The sequence below is a fragment of the Lepus europaeus genome, chromosome 10 (assembly GCF_033115175.1).
Source record: "Lepus europaeus isolate LE1 chromosome 10, mLepTim1.pri, whole genome shotgun sequence".
Classification (NCBI taxonomy): domain Eukaryota; kingdom Metazoa; phylum Chordata; class Mammalia; order Lagomorpha; family Leporidae; genus Lepus; species Lepus europaeus.
Genome location: NC_084836.1, coordinates 56,897,723 through 56,920,135, shown reverse-complemented (window position 1 = coordinate 56,920,135; position 22,413 = coordinate 56,897,723). Strand labels below are relative to the sequence as shown.

At 37.5% G+C, this 22,413-nt stretch overlaps 1 protein-coding gene across 1 annotated transcript in view; it reads left to right on the top strand.

Moving 5' to 3' along the window:
• TBK1 (TANK binding kinase 1) overlaps positions 1-17,823 on the top strand; it is a 48,011-nt gene extending 30,188 nt beyond the window's left edge. The window contains exons 9-21 of the mRNA XM_062203300.1: positions 959-1,155; positions 2,164-2,222; positions 2,602-2,693; positions 5,982-6,083; positions 7,458-7,536; positions 11,714-11,835; positions 11,929-12,005; positions 12,904-12,943; positions 13,763-13,864; positions 13,972-14,068; positions 14,442-14,548; positions 14,751-14,822; positions 17,056-17,823. Of these exons, the coding sequence (XP_062059284.1) occupies positions 959-1,155; positions 2,164-2,222; positions 2,602-2,693; positions 5,982-6,083; positions 7,458-7,536; positions 11,714-11,835; positions 11,929-12,005; positions 12,904-12,943; positions 13,763-13,864; positions 13,972-14,068; positions 14,442-14,548; positions 14,751-14,822; positions 17,056-17,107 (1,198 nt within the window). The 3' untranslated portion in view covers positions 17,108-17,823. The remainder of the gene's footprint in view (positions 1-958; positions 1,156-2,163; positions 2,223-2,601; positions 2,694-5,981; positions 6,084-7,457; positions 7,537-11,713; positions 11,836-11,928; positions 12,006-12,903; positions 12,944-13,762; positions 13,865-13,971; positions 14,069-14,441; positions 14,549-14,750; positions 14,823-17,055) is intronic.
• Positions 17,824-22,413: the final 4,590 nt, after the last annotated feature.

Below are 22,413 nucleotides of genomic sequence, written 5' to 3'. Positions count from 1 at the left end.
CCGCAGTGTGCCTACCGCGGCGGCCATTGGAGGGTGAACCAACGGCAAAAGGAAGACCTTTCTCTCTGTCTCTCTCTCTCTCTCTCACTGTCCACTCTGCCTGTCAAAAAAAAAAAAAAAAAGAGAGACTTTTACTCGTATTTAAGGAATAAAATAAGTTGGATAAAGTAGAATTTTAGATATTTGCATATAATATATTTAATTTACAAACAGATATATCAAGAATACAATAATATTAGGTTATAACATATTGTGTGTCTTTATTTTGGTACTTAGTAGTCTGAATAAATATTTATTCTAGACATTAGCCACGATTTTCATTTTGATAGTATATTTGAACCTAGAAAGTTTACTTAAGCCAGAACCAGATCAAAACAGAAGCTTGTGGCAGAGCCACATCACAACATCACTGTTGAAATGTTTTTTTGATTTTATAAATGTATTCCAGGGAATTCTACCTTTCTTCCAAAAACATTCTTTTGAAAATACTTGGTTTTATTCATTTATGTAACAAACATAGTCATATTGCAAGTGCTGTTCTCAGTTCTTTTAAGTCATTTAATGCTCATAGGAGTTCTGTGGGTGCTGTTGTTCTTCTCATTTTCCTGGTGAGGTTAGACAACAAGTGAGGTGGAAGAGCTGGGATTTCACTCAAAGTCAGAGTACTTAACCTCTCTGTTTCGGTTCCTCACTTTTAAATGTCAGGAATTCTGCATCACAGAGATATCCAAATGTAAAAATATTTTAGAATTGATTACTGTATGGACAGATTATGTGGAATTTTCAGTTTAAGGAAGTTTAGATAGTATTCATATTAGCAAAGCAGTGTTTTATGGACTCATTGAGAAATATCTCTTGGAAATGGACATTGTTGCACTCATCATGTAAACAAAAAAAAAAGGATTTACCTCTTGTTTTATTCCCAATCATATTGTCCTTTTGAATTTTTATCAAACAGTGCTACTGTATTTCATGAACTGGTATATAAACAAACCAAAATTATTTCTTCAAATCAAGAACTTATCTATGAAGGACGACGCTTAGTCCTCGAACCTGGAAGACTGGCACAGCATTTCCCTAAAACTACCGAGGAAAATCCCATTTTTGTAGTAAGCCGGGAACCACTGAGTACCATAGGGTTAATATATGAAAAAAGTAAGTTGGGATTTTGCTTGTTCTTACTAACCATGAAAAAAAAAAAAAAAAAAAAAAAAAGCCTATTGTAAAAATGATTGTGCTGTTGATATTAATGTAGAACTTCCTTAAATATTAAAGTTTTATAAACTAACTGTGAGTAGGAGTGAAAGGCCTCATAAAAATAGTTTGATTACAAATACTTTGCTTCCTAAAGTAGAATGATTGTGTCATGGCTGTTTTACCATAACTCTGCTTTTAGTGTTTTGCTAACATTCAAAATAACCTTTTGTATCACAAAAGTCAGCCAACATTTATTGTGTCCAGTGTGTATAAGACATTGTGCTTGACACTTAAGTCCAAGAAAAATAAAGCATTTTTGGAATCTTTTCAGTTCCTCATTCTACTGGTGGCAAAAAAAAAATGAATTGCCCAGATTTTTATTTTCCTGCAATTTGAGGATTTGATGTAGATCAAAAAGAAACATTGAGCACATTGTGTTGGAATACTGTTAAAAAAATTAAAAATTACAAATATTGGAAGTAATGTGTTAGGTAATGAGCATTATTTTTTCAAGTACTTTTTTTTTTTTTTTAATGTTCATTTTATTTGAAAGGCACAGTTACAGAGAGAGAGAGAGACATAGAGTTTTCCATCTGCTGGTTCACTTCCCAAATGGCCCCAAATAGCTGGGGCTGGGCTAGGCAGAAGCCAGGAGCCAGGAACTTCCTCTGGGTCTCCCACATGGTTGGCAGGGGTCCAAGCATTTGGGCTATCCTGCACTGCCCTCCCAGGCACATTAGCAGGGAGCTGGATTGGAAGTGGAGCAGCTCAGATTCAAACCAGCGTGCATATGAGATGCCCTCTACACCAGCTCCCAGTAGTTTGGTGTTTTTTTTTGGCCAGGAAAAATGACTAAAAGAGTTTTGCCACTAATGTTTAACTTGTATATGCTCTATTTGAGTATTAAAGAAGAAAGTAGTTTATTCAGAATATTTCTGATCTTAAGTATTTTACTTCATATTTCAGTTTCCCTCCCTAAAGTACATCCACGTTATGATTTAGACGGGGATGCTAGCATGGCTAAGGTTAGTATGTCATTAGATTAGTATGTAAACACCTGAATTTTAAATTTTCTCATCAATAGTAGAAGCAGTAAAATGTATTGGTCATCTTCATATCTATGCTTGAATAACTGTTATTGTTATCCATTTAAATTGTTATCCATTACAAGTTATTTTATATTCTCTTTTCTTTATGTTCTGTCCTTTCTTGAGAAAATTTTGTCCATTGAAATCTATGTAAAAATCATGTTTAAGATGAAGTACTTATGTCTTTTAGAAATTGATAGCTTATTGCATTTTCAGTTAACCTGATAGTAATCTAAAGCTTGAGAAATCTTGTGTAAAAATTGTTATTACCTGAACCATAGCACCAAAAGCTAACATATTTTTATTTCTTCATTAGACAATCACAGGAGTTGTGTGTTATGCCTGTAGAATTGCTGGTACCTTGCTGCTTTATCAGGAATTAATGCGAAAGGGAATCCGATGGTTGATGTAAGTAATAGATTGAAATCTGAAAATTGATCTTTATGCAGACCTCACTAAATAAATGATAATCACCCATTATTCATACTTCTTCAAACTAGCTAGGAGAAGGTACTTGATCTTTATCATAATACATTTGTTCCACTTCAACTAAACATGGAGCATTTTTCATTTGAATTATATTTGAGTCATTATAGGACAAATAGTATCTTATTTTGAAATTTTTTCCACATGGGAAGGTGTGATAGTATATGAGTTTCTATACCAAGACCTTGACTTCTTGACATTTCACTATATGGGATGGCTTTGGCATTGTTAGAATACAATACAATCTATTTTCTTGGGGTTAAATCCTCAGAAGTTTCCTCCATTTCCTACCTTTTTCCCAAATAAAGTACACATTTACTTTTTTTTTTTTTTTAACCATATTGTTAAGATACAGTTCACACACTTTGTGACTCACTCATTCAGAGTATACTGTTCAGTGGTTTTAAACATATTCCCAGAGTTGTGCAAGCCATCACCATTAATTTTAGAACATTTTCATCACCCCAAAAAGAAACTATACACATTAACATTTCTTCCACAATTTTCACTAAACCTCTCAAGATCTAGGCTACCACTGATTTACTTTGTGTAGAATTGCCTATTCCAGACATTTTATATCAGTGGAATCATACAACATGACTATACATTTTCCTTGACAAATAATTTCAAAGCTAATTTAAGGAGAAAAAAAGTATTTATTGTATTTATTTGAAAGGTAGAGTTAGGAAGAGATCCTCCATCTACTGGTTCACTCCCCAAGTGGCTAAAACAACCAGGAGTGGACCAGGCAGAAGCTAGGAGGCAGGAACTCCATCTGGGTCTCCCACATGAGTGGTAGGGGCCCAAGCACTTGGGCTATCTTCTGTTGCTTTCCCAGGTGCACTAGCAGGGAGCAGCCAGAACTCAAACCAGAGCCCATATGGGATGCTAGTGTTGCAGGCAGACGCTTAACTCACTGTACCACAATGCTGGTTCCATCAAGCCGATGTTTTAAATTAATCATTCAAAACATTCTGAGGGGCCCCTGCTGTGGCTCAGTGGGCTAAGCCTCTGCCTGTGGCACTGACATCCTATATGTGTGCTGGTTCAAGTCCCAGCTGCTCTTCCAATCCAGCTCTCTACCGTGGCCTAGGAAAGCAGTAGAAGGTGGCCCAAGTGCTTGGAACCCTGAACCTGAGTGGGAGACCCAGAGGAATCTCCTGGCTTGGGATCGGCTCAGCTCCGGCCATTGTAGCCATTTGGGGAGTGACCCAGTGGATAGAAGACCTTTCTCTCTGTCTCTCCCTCTGTCTGTAACACTACCTCTCAAATAAATGAAAAAAAATATTTAAAAAAAAAATTCTGAAACAAAGTATTGAACATTTGGCTGAATATTCTCTTCCTGAGAATGACACTAAGGAAATATAAGATGAATATGATTTTGACCATTTTTTCTTTTTGAAATTTTCATGATTAATAGATGTCATCTTTCTTTCTTTTTTTTTTTTTTTTTTTTTTTTTGACAGGCGGAGTGGACAGTGAGAGAGAGAGAGACAGAGAGAAAGGTCTTCCTTTGCCGTTGGTTCACCCTCCAATGGCCGCCGCGGTAGCGCGCTGCGGCCGGCGCACCGCGCTGTTCCGATGGCAGGAGCCAGGTGCTTATCCTGGTCTCCCATGGGGTGCAGAGCCCAAGCACTTGGGCCATCCTCCACTGCACTCCCTGGCCACAGCAGAGAGCTGGCCTGGAAGAGGGGCAACCGGGACAGGATCGGTGCCCCGACCGGGACTAGAACCCGGTGTGCCGGCGCCGCAAGGCGGAGGATTAGCCTGTTGAGCCACGGCGCCGGCAATAGATGTCATCTTTCTGATCAAAGTGGAAAATAAATGGATTTCTTTAGGGAATTAACACAGCTCTACATACCATTTGAAGTCTTTTTTTTTTTAATTAATTAATTTATTTGAAAGGCAGAGCTACAAGGGGAGAGAGAGCCAGAGAAAGGTAAGAGAGGAGGAAAGAGAGAAAGACACCCTCCATCCTTTGATCTATTCCCCAAATGGCTGTTCTGAAGCCATGAGGCAGGAGCTTCATCCAGGTCTCCCATGAGGTCCAAGCACTTGGACCATCCTCCACTGCTTTCACAGGTGCATATTGGAAGTAGAGCAGCCGGGACTTGAACCAGCACCTATAAGGGATGCTGGCACTGCAGGCAGCAGCTTCACCTGCTATGCCACAGTGCTGGCTCTGATTGAGGCTTTTTAGTTTTGTGTGTACACATATGCTGGCCTTTTGTCCAAAAGATGCTAAGAAGTGTGTTTTCTGGGCTCACCTTGCTGTGTATAATGCCCTTGAGCTTTAATGCTCATGACAGTTTATGTATCCTCACCTCATACCATATTTTCTTACATAGTTGCATCTGAAGTACTTCATCATTCTTGTTTTTATCTTTTTTAGGCCCTGTTAGCATTGTGTAAAACCATAAATTTGCTTATGATGTTGTTCAGTTTGTTCCCATAACCAATTTTTCTTTTCTGTTTCCATTAAAAAAATTCCATTTTTACTAAGTAATTTCTGGAAAAATCTCATTGTACTAATAGTTTTGTTTTCTTTTGCTGTTATGTACCCAAGTTATTGATCCAGGAAGATTTTATTCCTTTTGCTGTTTCTTTATACTATTTGTATTAGTATATTTTCATGACATTAATCAGGCATGAAAAATAGTTTTAAGTGGAGATCAAACTTTTACTTTAAAGGGTCCATTAGTAAATATTTTAAACTTCATGGGCCTTCTCTTTGTTTTTATAACCTTTAAAGAAATTAAACATTAGCTCATGAGACCTTGTTTTATTGATCTCCAGGGTAGATCAAAAGCCCATCATTAACAAGTATCATGTACTATGTTATTAGTCTTCTGCTTCTGATGTATAAAGTATTGATTGGTTTAAAGTATAAAGCAGAAAGCAATCTATGAGTAGTAAAAATTCTGGCGGTGGTATAGAATGTAATATAGTACAACTTATTTGTGAATTATCTTTTATTCCTTGATAAAATTAATGGTTTAGGTTTCTAAGCTGTTAACCTTCTAAGTAGTATCAGTTTGTGAAAATACAAGTGCTCTAGTGTGTCAGAAAGTCACAGGTATATTTTTAATAGTGTCCCCAAAAATGTGAATTGACTTTCAGGATGTATCAAGAATATTGTTATGAAATGCAGTCAACAGTGGAATGAGTGATAGACCAAAAAATAGGTCACTAATGGAAATTTTTTTTTAGTGAATTAGTTAAAGATGATTACAATGAAGCTGTTCACAAAAAGACAGAAGTTGTGATCACATTGGATTTCTGCATCAGAAACATTGAAAAAACTGTGAAAGTGTGAGTAGATTCCTTCCTTGCTTGAAGTTGTTAAAAGTTTAAATGTTGCTCCATTCCAGTTTATTTCATTATTCTTGGCAAGCTATAACATGCTATGCAAGTGTTTGTATGAAGGAGCAGCCTTAGGCTAGTGAGAACTTCATCATCACTAATGGAAAAATACCAGCTTTCTCAATAAAAAATAGACACCATCTCCTTCTTTTTGTGAAGGAAAAGGGAGCAGAGATAGAAACAATTTTTTTTTTTTTTTAAGATTTATATATTTATTTGAAAGGTAGAGCCACAGAGACAGGGGAAGAGAGACAAAAATGAGCTCTTCTACCTGCTGGTTCACTCCCCAAATGGCTGAAGCCAAGAGCTTGGACCCCAGTCTGGGTCTCCCATGTTGGTGGCAGGGGCCTAGGCACATGGGCAGTCTTCTGCCTTCCCAGGTGCATTAGCAGTGGGCTGGATCGGAAGTTAGAGCACATGGGACTGGAACCGGACTCAGATGGATGCTGGAGTCACAGGTGGTGGCTTCCCCACTGTGCCTCAATGCTGGCCCCAGAAACAATCTTATTTCTATCTCATAAAGTAGAAAATGTCAGTAAGAAAATATAAAAGGAAGAGATATTCTAAAACAGCCTTTTGGTAGTATTTTTAGAATTTTAGGAATTATTCATCACTGAGAATGTTTTTGAAATAGAATATTTTAAATTAACCTCTTTCAAGGCTCTGCTATTTATATTGCAGAGGAAATACAATAAATTAAGTAGTTACTATTAACCTTTAATTATGAAATCTAGTATTTTTGTTATTTTGTCCCGTGATTATTTGAAATTAATTTGGCTTTTCTATTTTATTCCTCAGTCTACAAATTTATAAGCAGAACTATGGTAGTTCTCCCTTATGCTTAGGGGATATATTTCAAGACCCCCAGTAGATGCCTGAAACCACAAATAGCACCAACTCATAAGTATAAACACTACAGTACTGGAACAATAGATCCGATAACTGAGCCATCGACCAGGTGATTAGTGGGCAGGTGATGTATACAGGGTGGATATGTTGAACAGAGGAATAATTCCTGTCCCAGGCAGAGAGGAGCAAGACAGTGTTTAATTTATAATTTATGAATTGCTTATTTATGAAAATTTCCAACTAACATTGAGTCCACAGCAGAACACCGGTAACTAAAACCACAGAAAGGGAAGCCACATTTAAGAGGGGACTACCGTATGATGCTTTAGAAAGCATCAAGTGTTCTTAGAATCATTGGTTTATAGACTTTGAATCAATTTTTGATTAAATGGTTATAATAAAAATAATCTATAGTTTTTTAAAAATCTGTATTCATTATACTCATTACTTTTTTTCCTATGACTTTTCATGCAGATATGAAAAGTTGATGAAGATCAATCTAGAAGCAGCAGAGTTAGGTGAAATTTCAGACATTCACACAAAATTGTTGAGAGTAAGTATTTATAAAATTAAAAAAAATTGTAGGCTCATAATTGCTGGCAAGATTACAATTAAACTTTCTTAGATTTATGGTATTTCTAAGAATCTCTATGGAAAGAGTAGCCTTTTCCCATCATTAGGAAGTTCTTTATAACATTTCCAAATGTCTGCTACACTTTAAATCCATCACTCCTCCTCTGTTTCTTAAATTCGTAATACTCTTGTGTTGTGGCTGTGGCAATTAAAGCATATTCATGTATGTGATTTAGCATGCAGTTTTATGCAGAGTGTAAGCTTGTTTAGAAATAGTTGGAAAGTAGAAAAACATTGTCAAATCTTTCCTAAAGTAAAAACCATGGAACAAAAAACTTGGGTTCCTCAAAACTGAGAGTTATTTCTGTAACTAGAAAAATGAATTCAGGTGCATGTCTGTACTCTGCTAAAAAATGCAACAGTATTCCAAAAAGAGTCTCCAAATCTCATCATTAAAATGTATTGTAGAAGTACGTAGAGTTAGACATTGTGAGAGCTGATTACTAACCCAAGATCTGCCCCTAATTATCTAGTTACTGCTGCCTGGCTGCTTAAGCAGGGCCTTTATTTCTTTACAGCCTTTGTTTCTTGTTCTCTAAAATGCGCAGTTTCGCACCCTTTTCATCTCAGGTGAGGTTAATTGATTATTGTACCAATTAAATGAGAAGAAAAATACTGTACTCTTGTAAGCTTTTACTATTAAAAGTAGTCTTTAATAAAACAGATGGTAAGGTAAAAGAGAAGAGGAACTTGATACGATATCCTTTTTCTCTGCATCTTAGGATGGCCTTTAGTTTATTTCCCTTCATTTTAGATTTAAAACAGTGGTCTTCAAAATACAAGTTTGAGTCATGAACAACTTGTAGGTTATACAACTTAATGCATTACAGTCACTAGTGTTTTATATATATATATATATATATATATATATATATATTTTATTTGAAAGGCAGAGTTATAGAACGAGGAAGAGACAGAGATCTCTCATCTTCTGGTTCACTCATGACTGCAACAGATGGGGCTAGGCAAGGCCAAAGCCAGGAGCTTCATTCAGGTCTCCCACAAAGGTGGCAGGGGCCCAAACACTTGGGCCATTTTCTGCTGCTTTCCCAGGTGCATTAGCAGGGAACTGGAGTGGAAGTGGAGCAGCTGGGACTCAAACCAGTGCCCATATGGGATGCCAGCATCACACGCCATGACTTAACCCACTGTGCCACAATGCCAGTCCCCTCAGCAGTGTTTTTAAATGGAATAAAAAAGGTCAGCATACATCACATAATAAGGCAGTCACTATTCCATAAAACTTTTGGTGTGTGTGTATGTTTATATTTATATATATATGTATATATATATATATATATACACATATATATATACAAAACTTGAAATGTTGCTGGGTTCAATCAATGGATTTCTTACTGTGAGTCATAGACAAGTTTGAAAGACATTGCTATAGAATAAAGCAATTAAAAGTCAGAGAAGCAAGAAATCGCCTTTCCCATTATTTGCCTGTATTTGAATATAGGCAGCCATCCAATTGTAATGTTTTTTATTCTTTCCCTACTGTTGCCCTAGACCCTCAGTAGCTCATGGGCCTGGTGGACATTTCTTTCATTGCCAGCATCATTTCAGTGCTTTCAATCAAACTTATATTTTACTTTGGGGACTCCAAAGTGTGTCTCGTTTTTGTGACATTTTTGTGAGACTTAGGCTTTTGAGTCAAAATACAGATTCTCAGTAGCTGGAAGCTGCAGAGGCTATAACATCAGGACTTCTAACTCTCAAGCCAGCTACTTTCTAATTGGTTTCATTTTTTCTTCTCATAAACTGTTGAATTGCTGTTGCTTCTTTCCTTGTGGAGACCTTAAAAAAAATTCAAACCATGAAAGTAAAATTACTAAGTAGAAACAATACTCTATATTCACCACCCAAAAATATTATTTAGAGTTTTGTTCAGTGTTCTGTAGTTTCTCAGAGTGGTTCCTGGACCAGTAGAAGCAGCCTCACCTGGAGATTTGCTAGAAATGCAAGTTTTTGAACCCCATTGTGATCAGAAACTGATGGTTGAGCCTAACAAGGGAACAGACCCCTCAGCTGGTTCTGATGCTGCTAAAACTTTGACAGCTGTTTTCACTTTCTTAAATGCGTATTTAAAAATTGTTACTCTATAAACATAGAGGTGTGTTTCTGTTTTGTTTTTTGTATAACATGGTATATGAATTTTTCAAGATTTTTTGTTAACACTTTTTTTTAATTAATATAATAGTACAGCCAATAGGTTAATTTCAGTCTTAATTATAATTCCCCTGTTAGTGCTTCAGGAAGTTTGCTCTTTTTCACTCTCATATGTAATGCTATGAAAAATACCTTTTACCATAAACTATTTTCCATATATTGGGCATAGAATTTAATACATTCTAAACACTAATGTTAAAAACAGAAACCAAGATATGTATTTGCCTAAATAAAAATGTAAGTCTCTATATGTTGAAAAAATAATGTTGAAGAGCAATAAGTTAAAATGTGACACAGCTTGTTTTTGTAAAATTACTCCAAAAGTGTATAAGTTAACATTAAATAAATTGATAAGGAAAATATTGTCTACAATAAAATTGGGCAAAAAATGTAGATAATTTACAAATGTAGAAAACACATGTAGTAGCAAAATTCTTGAAAAAATGTTGAAATCCAATAGAAAAGAGTACCTTGCAATAACAGTAATACAACAATCATTTCATTCAAATTATCAAAAATTTAAAAATTATAATACCAAGTCTAGGCCGGCACCATGGCTCAACAGGTTAATCCTCTGCCTTGCGGCACTGACACACCAGGTTCTAGTCCCGGTCGGGGCGCCGGATTCTGTCCCGGTTGCCCCTCTTCCAGTCCAGCTCTCTGCTGTGGCCCGGGAGTGCAGTGGAGGATGGCCCAAGTGCTTGGGCCCTGCACCCACATGGGAGACCAGGAGAAGCACCTGGCTCCTGGCTTCGGATCAGTGCGGTGCGCGGGCCGCAGCGCACCGGCCACGGCCGCCATTGGAGGGTGAACCAACAGCAAAGGAAGACCTTTCTCTCTGTCTCTCTCTTTCACTGTCCACTCTGCCTGTCAAAAAAATAAAAAAATAAAATTTTTTTTAAAAATTATAATACCAAGTCTAACAAGAATCACACTGTTGCTAGCAGCAGTTTGAACTGTCACTTAAAACTTTTTTTGGAAAGCAGTAGTATGTGTTGGGACCCTTAAAATATTTAAACATATTTGTTCTTTTTTTTTTTTTTTTTTTTTGACAGAGTTAGACAGTGAGAGAGAGAGACAGAGAGAAAGGTCTTCCTTTTTCCGTTGGTTCACCCCACAAATGGCCACTACGGCCAGCGCACTGTGCTGATCCGAAGCCAGGAGCCAGGTGCCTCTCCCTGGTCTCCCATGCAGGTGCAGGGCCCAAGCACTTGGGCCATCCTCCACTGCCTTCCGGGCCACAACATAGAGCTGGACTGGAAGAGGAGCAACTGGAACAGAATCTGGTGCCCCAACCGGGACTAGAACCTGGGGTGCCGGCACCACAGGTGGAGAATTAGCCTGGTGAGCCTCAGCGCTGGCGTAAACATTTTTGTTCTTTAAGTCTAACCTTTATCCATTTTCGTAAGTTTTACACTCAGTTTTGTGGTGGATAAGTGATACATTTTCTAATCTTAAAATGAAATATCTTAGATGAGATTTCTTTTCCATTATTAAGATGAATTCTTAGGCCTCTAAACAGAGAGCACAGATGTTGTATGCTACACTTTATACTTGGCTTGATGCTATTTAATTTTCACAACTCTATGAAGTAGAGTAGTAGTAGCCATTTTTTATGGATAAGAAAACAGAAAATAATTGAATGATATGTTTAACATGTTTTTTAAAAGGATATTCACTGTATGAAGTATTTTATAAAATGTATTGCCTAATAGTTGGTCTCATGTTTTAGTATCATACCTTACTCTTGGTGGAAATCAGCCTAAGAAACTACTCTTAAATTTAAAGATGGAAATAATTACTGTGTTTTGAGTTGGAGTAATCCACAAAAGAAATGTAATCCAGGCTTTGGTCTCTGTTAGCATTGTGTTTACTGTCTCTGACTTGTGGCAATCTGGAGCTCAGCCATTGGTTTTGTTTAGCTTTCCAGTTCTCAGGGTACAATAGAAACCAGTCTTCAGGATGTGGACAGCAGGTTATCTCCAGGTGGTCTGCTGGCAGATGCATGGGCACATCAAGAAGGCACACATCCGAAAGACAGAAAGTAGGTTATAGTTCTGTGGTTAGTTTCTGCTCTTATTATTAAATGTCCTCTGTTACATCAACTCAATTTATTTGGATTTTCTTCCTTTAACAGTGTAGAAAAACTACAGGTCCTATTAAATTGCATCACAGAGATTTACTACCAGTTCAAAAAAGACAAAGCAGAACGAAGTAAGTACAGTTTGCTATTTGTTGATCTAGTGAATCAGCTTTTGTAGTTGTAATTCAGTTAAATCAGTTTGATTTACTTGCAAGAGTGGCTACTTATATTACTTGTTTTAGATGTGTCAGGAAAAAAGTGGAGTGTACTAAAAATTATTCTGAAACCAGCCTTTTGGATATTTTAAATCACGGTCCTATATTCTAAAATGTTTAGAGGCCAGGTAGTTAAGAGAAAGGAATGAGTTTGGCCAATGGAGCCTGAGATGGATTCCAGCGTAGATCCCCACCTAGAAGGAGGTCATTGCTAAGACTTACCTGATATTCACCTAATGCTGTTTCTCAAAAAATGGTAAAAATACAGATTTTGTTAGAAATACCCAAATTTTTACATGTTGGCATGATAATTTTTTTAAGTTATTTCAGTTTTTATGTGAAGGAGACACACAGAGACTTTCAATCAGCTGTTCACTCCCCAGATGACCACAACAGCAGGACAAGGCCAGGCAGAAGCCAAGAGCCCAGAACTCCATTCTGGTGCCCTGCTTGGTGTCAGGGACACAGGTTCTTGAGTTTTCGCCTTCTGCCTCTCAGGGTGTGTTACTCATTAGGATGAAACTGGATTGGAAGCAAAGGAATCTGGACTCAAATCCAGCACTCAGATACGGGATGCAGGTGTCCCAGGCAGCATTGTAACCACTGCTAAATGCATGCCCAAGTTAATTATTTTTTCTAATGTTAACACTGTATAGATCAAAGCAAAATGTATGTGAGTCATATGTAGCCCATGGCCCCACGAGTCTATGACATGCTTTAATCGCTGAGCCTTTTTGAAGGAATTATCTCAAAAGAAAAAAAGGACGTGACATAATTCTGCAATAACAAAGGTAATATATTTTCTTATTTCTAGGACTAGCTTATAACGAAGAACAAATCCACAAATTTGATAAGTAAGTATCTAGATTATACTTAATAATTAGTTACTTTTGGTGCTATTTGAATTATCTTTATTAATATTAAAGTTGTAATTAATTACAACAAAAATGCATTTTAATCCTGACTTTAAAGGCCTTTTTGTTTTTTGAAGAATTTGTTTATTTACTTATTTGAAAGAGTTAGGGAGAGACAGAAATCTCCCATCCGCTGGTTCACTCCCTAGATGGCACAACAGCCAGGGCTGGGCTAGGTCAAAGCCAGGAGCCAGGAGCTTCATCCTGGTCTCCCACATGGGTACAGAGGCACAAACACTTGGGCCATCTTCCATTGCTTTCCCAGGCACACCAGCAGAGATCTAGATGGAAAGTAGAGTAGCAGGACTGAAACCCACATCCATATTGGATGGTGGCATTACAGGTGGCAGTTTTACCCGCTACGCCACAACACCAGCCTCTAAACATTGCTCTATGTGTGTTTATTTTTGAGGCTGTAAGTGGGAGGTTGCAAGGGTGAGATGGTGGAGAAAGGTCCTCATTCCGCTCAGTCATCTTGTGCCTCATGTGGCTCTTGACTGCCGGACAGTTGTAGAGAACAGAGGGAAGGGTGGACTTAGCCACCTTCCCAACTTTAACCCCAGGCAACAAGTACTTTTGGAACATCTGCATTTTGGTCTCAGTGCTTCAGTATTGTCTTAGAAACCTTTGCTTTTTACTGTAAATATTCTAAAGCCACAGGAATCACTGCAGGAAGCAGATAAATTTCATATATTTGAAAGTGTTTATTAGAAGTAAGGTTGCTTTAAGCTTCTTTGATTGGTTATTTCTAAATTACAGGCAAAAATTGTATTACCATGCAACAAAAGCTATGACCCATTTTTCAGATGAATGTGTTAAAAAGTATGAAGCATTTTTGGATAAGTCAGAAGAGTGGATGAGGTAAGCAAACTTGTTTTGGGTGATTAGTGACTATATGATGCAATGTGTATTTTAAGTAGGAATATTTCACTAGATTGCTTCATTAACTGCTGCTTTTTGGTTTTCAGAAAGATGCTTCATCTTAGGAAACAGTTGTTATCTCTAACTAACCAGTGTTTCGATATTGAAGAAGAAGTATCAAAGTATCAAGACTATACTAATGAGGTATAGTTATCAAAAGTATCTAGAAAAAAGCCTTTATCCCATGAGGAAAAATTAAAATTCTTCCCAGTTTATATCTGATAGTGATTGAGAATGGAGAAGAAGGACATAATGTTCCTGTATCCACTTCTACCCACCAATTTTTGATACCCATTTTGAGCCAAGTTTTAAGAATTTAGATGGTTTATAAGTAAAAATATCTGTTAAACCATTCTTATCATCTATAAGAAAAAAATGTAAGGGCATTTATTTAATGTTGTTTCATTGATGTTTTGAAGTAAAAAAAGCTATAAAGGACTTACTGAAAGCTATAATAGTTGATCTAAGATCTCTAGTACTTTTCTTCTTTGACTGATGTGGGTTTTTATTGTTTTAGTTACAAGAAACTCTGCCTCAGAAAATGTTTGCAGCCTCCAGTGGAATCAAACATACCATGACCCCAGTTTATCCAAGTTCTAACACATTAGTGGAAATGACTCTTGGGTAAGAAACTTATCATTTAGTGACTGTAATCTTTCCGTTAATTTTATTTTAGTTTGTAATCTTGTTATTGTATTGTTTGTTTATTGTGAATACAATCTCTGATAATGTTATTTAATGATGACTAGATCTAGAAAATTAAAACAAATATAATTCTAAAACATTTGTATATTTTTTGAGGTTTTTTTTTTTTCTGTATGTATAGTATGAAGAAATTAAAGGAAGAAATGGAAGGAGTGGTTAAAGAACTTGCTGAAAATAATCATATTTTGGAAAGGTGAGTAATGCAAAAGTCATCCTGTATAGTGATTTATACATAGCACATATCCATCTACAAAGGTTCTTCAAAAAGCTCATGAAAAATTAAACTGTAAGATAAGTTTATTTTGGTACAGAGCTACTTTGTAATCCATGCCTGGTTTTTGTATGGAATACATTTTCTATGAACATTTGAAAAATCTTTCAGATGTGTGGATTTCAATGTTTTTTCCACCAAAATAAACTTACCTTTTAGTTGTGTTTTCCATGAACTTTTTTTTGGTAAGGTTTTTATTTAATGAATACAAATTTCATATGTACAGCTTTTAGGAATATAGTGTTTCTTCCCCCCATTCCCGCCCTCCCACCTCCACTTCCATCCCACCTCCTACTCCCTCTCCCATTCCATTTTCCATTAAGATGTGTTTTTTATTCACTTTATATACAGAAGACCAACTCTATACTAAGTAGAGATTTCTACTATTTGCACCCACACAGACACACAAAGTATAAAGTACTGTTTGAAGACAGGTTTTACCATTAATTCTCATAGTACAGCACATTAAGGATAGCCTCCCATTTCCTCACCTAACCTGTTCCCCACTATAAGCTATTGAACCCTTTCCTGTTTGTTGGACACTGAAGCTGTTTCTCATTTTGCACAAGTAGAAACCATATTTCAGTTTGTGTAGACATTTGTGTGTGTTGTGTGTGTGTATGTGTGTATACATCTTCAGGTACTTATGTAAAAATACTTGAGGGATCAATTTCTAGATAACCAAATTTCTAGGTCATAGGTACATATGTGTGTTTAAATTTTGATGGATGATAATAAATGTGTTCTTTAAATGGGTTCTATCTTATAATCCTAAACAGACAAAACATATGCCTTTGGCAGCACTGAATATCACCAGTGTTAAGTGTTTTTCAGTGTTTGCCAACTTGTTTTAATTTGTATTTCTTTGATTAATAGTGATGTCAATTCTCTTTCTTCATGGTTATTCAGTTTTTGTTTTCTGGGAATTTCCTGCTAGTATGTTTGTTGTTTTAATTTTTCCTACTTGTTAATAGAAACAACATAGTGATTATCTAACTTTTTATAGTATCCACTTAGTTTTCCTCACAACTTTTGCTAAATCCTCTATTCATTCTATAAAGGTAAAGATCAGTAACTAGAAGAGACTGTTAAGATACGGTTTAACAAACTTCTCTAGTGAACAACTTACGCCTTATGGAATAAAAATCCCTACTTGTGTAGAGCACATGCAGCCAGCCACTTCCTTCTGTGTTTTATTTGTAGGTTTATTTGACAATATATGGATGATAGAACAAGGCAGAGTCTTAACTTAAATATTAATAATCCTTAAATATTAAGGATTTGGAACAGAACTAATAATGGAAGCGAGGTCTTGTGCAGAGTATTATAGTACCCTGCCTCTGTGTAAATACCGTTAACACTTCAGATTTTTTTATTGCTACCTAAAATCATTTTTCCCAACTCAGTGTCCTGTCTAATTTCTTCATTCTCTTCAGTAAGACCATCTTTCTCTGGCTTTCTTAACTGTAAATTGTTTTAGACACTCTTTTACTCCCTGTTAACACATTTGGTGGTCTTCCTTCACACAGCCTCTGTGTCTCCTTGTCACCCTCAGACAGCTTTTCTTTCCCCTTCATATAGGAGCCATAGTAATTACCTGCTGACCTATTTCCTTAACCCCAGACTCTTCCCATCTGTCGTGGGCTTTATGGCCAAGATAATCTTCCAAAATACTGATGTAATCATACCACTCCCTCAGCTTAAAAGTTTCTAAACTCATATTACCTTAAAAAAAAAGTTACATCCATATACCCAAGAATACAATGGTGTAGACCCAGCCTATTCGACCAGTTTTGTTTCTCCAGCATGCCCCCAGATAGCATTCTGTTCCAGCAGGGTTTCTGAGTCTATCTTACCCTCAACTCCACACCTTGCCCTACAGATCCCACCCTACCAAAAAGAATTATCCATTTGTTTCTTTTTCAATGACATCACTTCTCATTTTCTCTTAAATGGTCTTCCCCAATCACTGAATTGTATTTTTTCAACTATTTATGCTAATACTACTCTGTTTTAATAAGAAATAGAACAAATCACAGTTGTATAAACTTGTAGAGTAATTATACCTCTAAAAGTATTTTGTATTCTTTAAAATATTGGGCCCAAATAAATGAATATTTTGAGATTACCTTATTTCTTTTCTCTTGTGTTTTAGATTTGGCTCTTTAACCATGGATGGTGGCCTTCGCAATGTTGACTGTCTTTAGCTTTGTATGAAGTTTGAGAAGTTTGTTTGCACAAGAAAATAATGCTAGGGCATTAACTGAATGCCTTTATAGATGGTCTCCTATTTCTACAATTCAGTATTTGATGTGGTCATGTAAATATGTAAAAAATGTAAATACATAAAAAACATATAAATTTTTGGCTGCTGTTGAGATGTAATTTTACCTTTTAACATTTATAAGTATATGAGGCAGTTTGACCTCAGTGAGCACTAGAAGAAAGCCATGACCCACCAATATGTTTGAGATTTTAAGCCTCTACTCTCTGAGAAAGGCTGAGTAAGTCACATTTCTCTTACTGACTACTGGAAGTATTTTTACGTGGAACGAAGATGAGCCTCCTTAGACATCAGAAGAGTCAGGTAGATTGTTCACACGTTTGCAGAGGATAGCGTGGAGAGGGAGCCTCTGTGAGGAGGGAGCAGAACCGAACCACTGTTTTACTAGGATCCCAATTTTTTTGAGAAGGATGAAGTGGCGTTATTTCATTTACAGGGTGCCCAGATCCCAGTCACCATTGTGTATGTTTAATTTCAGGTGAATTATTGAGCAAAATTTTTGAAGTGAATTAATTATTTAAAAGTATTCATTTTTTCTCTGGCCTATAATGTACAATTGTCATTAAAATTTTAGTGTCATTTCAACTGTTTTAAGCTGTATATTTCTTTAATTCTGCTTACTATTTCATGGAAAAAATAAATTTCTCAATTTTAACGTAAAGAGTTCATGTGTTTTGGTTTCTGGCTTATCAGATTGTGGCAAAGTGATCACACAGAACCTGTGTGTCAGAAAGACACCATATCCTATGGAGTACATAAATTTCATTACCACCAGATGGGCAGCCCGGTCATCTTAAAAACTGAAAATGAGTGAGGATTTTGAGATTATTAATTCATTGTTACAACGGAGTGCTTTCACTGGCATGTGTACACATTAGAGAAATGCAAGAGTGAATGCCTTTATTTTTATAAATACAGTTCTCCACTGTCAGATCCCTGTTCAGTGTGAGAATTTGGGAGGCAAAGGAGTACTTAATCCCACTTCATTTTAATTTTCATTTCCCATTTCACCATCTGACTTGCATAGCTTTAATTGTATAGTTTCAGTGTTTTTAATCACTGAACATGAGGTCCAGCACTCCCATAGCGTATGATCAGTTGGTATATTTAATTTCCTTTTTTTAAAAAAAAAAATGGGGTATTTATATGAAAGGCAGGGTGATGCAGGAGAGAGGGTGAGCATTTCCAGTGTTTGGTTCACTCCTGCAACAGCCAGAGTTGGACCAGGCCAAAGCCAGAGCCAGAAACATCCCATAAATGCACAAGTTCGAATCCTGGCTGCTCCTCTTCCTATCCCACTCTCTGCTATGGCCTAGGAAAGCAGTGGAAGACAGCCCAAATCCTTGGGCCCCTGTACCTGCATGGGAGACCTGAAGAAGCTCCTGGTTCCTGGTTTTGTATCAGTTCAGCTCCAGCTGTTGTGGCTATTTGGGGAGTAACCCAGTAGATGGAAGACTTTGTCTCGCCCTCTCTTGCCCTCTCTTGCCCTCTCTGCCTCTGCCTCTCTGTAACTCTGCCTTTCAAATAAATAATAAATCTTAAAAAAAAATACATGTATCCTACATTAGTACTTTTTAAGAATTACTGTTTTATTCCCCATTACAGTGACATGGAAACAAAGCATTTTTGCTTTCATATTTTACCCTCAAATACAACACCCTCATTCAAAATATTTTAAGTCAATAAGTGCATGGTAATGGCAGCCTACTAATTTCTAGTGACTATTTAAGTGAAATTAACTTTAAAATAATTAGATCTCCAGGTTAGTATATGGGTACTTTGAAAAGTTCATGGAAAATGAGATTAGAGATAAAGGCTTATTCTTGGTGCAGAAAAATTTTGAAAACTATGCATGATTTTTTCATGACACATGTTCTCCAGAAATTTTTTTAAGATATCATAGCTTTTTTCCAGTAGTAGTATGTTATCTAATGAATTAATTAATTGAATAAAAATGCAACAAATACAAGTTAGATTTATCTCAACATAAGAGGTATAGTTCTGTTAGTTAGCAAAAGAAATAGTCAAATATGAAATGAATGAATGTAAAGTCTGAAAATAAGGGATAGCTTCGTAAAAAGGAATTTAGAGGCTGGCATTGTGGCACAGCAGGTTAAGCTGCCACCTTGGATGCCAGTATCCCATATCAAAATACAGGTTCGAGTCCTGGCTACTCCACCTCACATCCAGCTTCCTGCGTGGGGAGGCTATGGAGGATAACCCAGTTTCCTATGTCCTTGCCATCCCATTTGGGAGATCCAGATGGAGTTCCTAGCTCCTGACTTTGGCCTGGCCCACTCCTGGCTGTTGTGGCCATCTAGGGAATGGAGCACCAGATGGAAGATTTCTCTTTCTCTCTCTCTCCTCTTCCCCCACCCCTGGCCTTTCAAATAAATAATTTTTATTTTTAAAGGAATTTGAGGGATGGGTGTTTGACACAGTGGTTAAGATAACCATTTGGACAACCTACATCTCCTATCTGAGTGCCTAAGTTCAAATCCTGGCTCTACTTGCCATTCTAGCTTCCCACTAATACCCTCAGGGGCAGCAAGTGGTGGCTCAAGTCCTTGATTCCCTGCTACCCATGTGGGAGACCTGGATGGAGTTCCTGGCTCCTGGGTTCAGCCTGGCCCAGCCGTGGCCATTGCAGGCTTTTGGAGAGTGAACCAGCGAATGGAAGATCTCTTTTCTCTCAGTCTCTGCCTTTCAAATAAAAAAATAGAACTTAAATTTTTTTTGAGATTAGGGAAGAAATGAAAACTTACCTCATTCCATCTAATATTCCAGCTTTGAATATTTTTGAAGATAACAAATATTGTATTTGTGGCTTGTAGTCCTCATTACATAATTCAGAGTGTCTCTTTTTAGATATAAGAGATTTTCTCCTCTAAACCTTTCCTTAAAAATGTAATGGTTTGGTGCCAGCACTGTGACATAGTAGGTTAAACCTCTGCCTGCAATGCCAGCGTCCCATATGGGCACTGGTTCGAGTCCAGCTGATCCACTTCCAATCCAGCTGTCTGCTAATGGCCTGGAAAAGCAGTAGAGGATGGCCCAAGTGATTGAGCCCCTGCACCCACATGGGAGACCTGGAAGAAGCTCTTGGCTCCTGGCTTCAGATTGGCCTAGCCTGGCTCTGTCCTGGCTGTTGCAGCCATTTGGTGAGTTAACCAGCAGATGAAAGACCTCTCTCCATTTCTCCCTCTCTCTCTCTCTCCCTCTCTCTCTCTCTCTCTCTCTCTCTAAGTCTGCCTCTCATGTAAATAAATCTTTTTTAAAAATGCAATGGTTTGGGGGTGGGCATTGTGGCACAGTGAGTTTAGCCTCTGCCTTTGATACCAGCATCCCATATTGAAGTACTGGTTTGAATCCTGGCAGTTCCATTTAGAATCCAGTTCCCTGCTAATGTGCTTGGGAAACCAGTGGATAACAGCCCAAGTACTTGGGTCCCAGCCACCCATATGGGAAAACCAAATTGGGTTTCTGGCTCCTGGCTTTGTCCTGGCCATTGAAGCCATTTGGGGAGTGGATAGAGGATCTCTGTCACTGTGCCTTTCAAATAAAGGATTACATCTTTAAAGGAAAATAATAATACAATGTCTTCAGTAAAATAGAAAGAAATCATAATCAAATTAATGGTTTTTTTTTTTTTTTAGCAATAATGTTCATCTTTTGTGATGCTCTTAAAATATGCTTAAAATAAAAGACTCAGTATTTGGAATTAAGGGTCTTTTAGCAGGAATAAGCATTCTCCACTGAAATGTCAGGAGTTTATTCTGTCTTCAGAGTCACAGCCAGGACCATGTCTGATTTCTCTCCACTCCGGTGCATTTTACATGTTGTGCCTTTGTTTCAGGAAGCACTGCAGAAAGTTTGCCCTTACTCAACTGTCTAAGACTAAGAAGTGCTGGAGCAAACACTGGTAAGGAAGTCTTTCCAGTTTTGTTGTAGCTGAATTCCTCACCCATGTCCTATTTGTAAGAAGTCTGAAGTGTCTGAGAAAGTGTATCGTTGGATTTGCTCCCCACTTGTCACTTTTAACAACTCAGATTCCTAAGAAATGATGAAGACAAATTAGAAAACAATGATTTATCTGGAAATAAGAACTGGCGATGTAGTAAGATCCCTTTGGACAGGTATTTGCCCTAGTTACATCCCAAGTCAGAGTTGCGTGGGTTTTATTCCCAGTTCCAAGCTCCTGATTCCGGCTTCCTGCTGATGCAGACCCTGGGAGATGGCAGGTGAGGCCTCAAGTGACTGGGTTTCTGCCAATCACCTGGGAAACCTGGGTTGCATTCCCACTCCCCAGTTTTGGCCCTTGGCCTGGCCTAGCCTGGCCCAGAGCCACTGCAGGCATTTGAAAAGTGAACTAGCAAATGGGAGTTCTCTCAGTCTCCATCTGTTTCTCTCTCAAATAAACAAACACAGACTTTAGTAATAATACCCTTTATTTCTCTAGAGTGTGAATCAGCTCCAAAAATTTACTGTGGCATGTAGAAGCTCAGCCCAACTGTTACACCAGGCTATTTTAGGGACTATGAAGTCCATGTGTGAATCAGTTTATTTTGTTTGATATAAACACAATGTACAAGAACCAACTGTTAGATCTAGTTTTAAAAGTGATGATGAGAGCCTGGGAATGAGTTGCACTGTAGCCAGTTAGAGATTGGTGTCTGCTGAAATAACCTTTGGTGATATTAAAGAAAGGTTTAGGAGCCAGAGTTGTGGCACAGTGGGTTAAGCCACCGCCTGCAACACCAGCATCCCATATTGGCGCCAGTTGGAATGTCCACTTCCCACCCAGCTTCCTGTTAATGTACCTGAGAAGGCAGCAGCAGATGACCTGAGTACCTGTGCCGCTGCCACCCAGGTGGGAGACCTGGATAGCTGGCTTCAGCCTGGCCCAGCCCCAGCCATTGCAACCATTTGGAGAGTGAACCAGTAGATGGGAGATGACTCCCTCTCTGTAACTTTGCCTTTAAATAAATTAAAAAAAAAAAAAATCTAGAGATTTGTCAACAGAGGGTAAATGACAAAAACAAGATCCTAAGGGGGAACAAATCATGTTCTTTTACACGTTTAGCTCTTAAGAATCAGCCACATCATCGTTTTCTGGAATAAACTCCTACCACAAGTTAGAAAAGCGGGAAAATGCACAGACTGGGCCACATCAAGGCTGTGACATTAGGAGATGGCTTGTCAGTCACCACAAAGTCTCATGAATTGCCT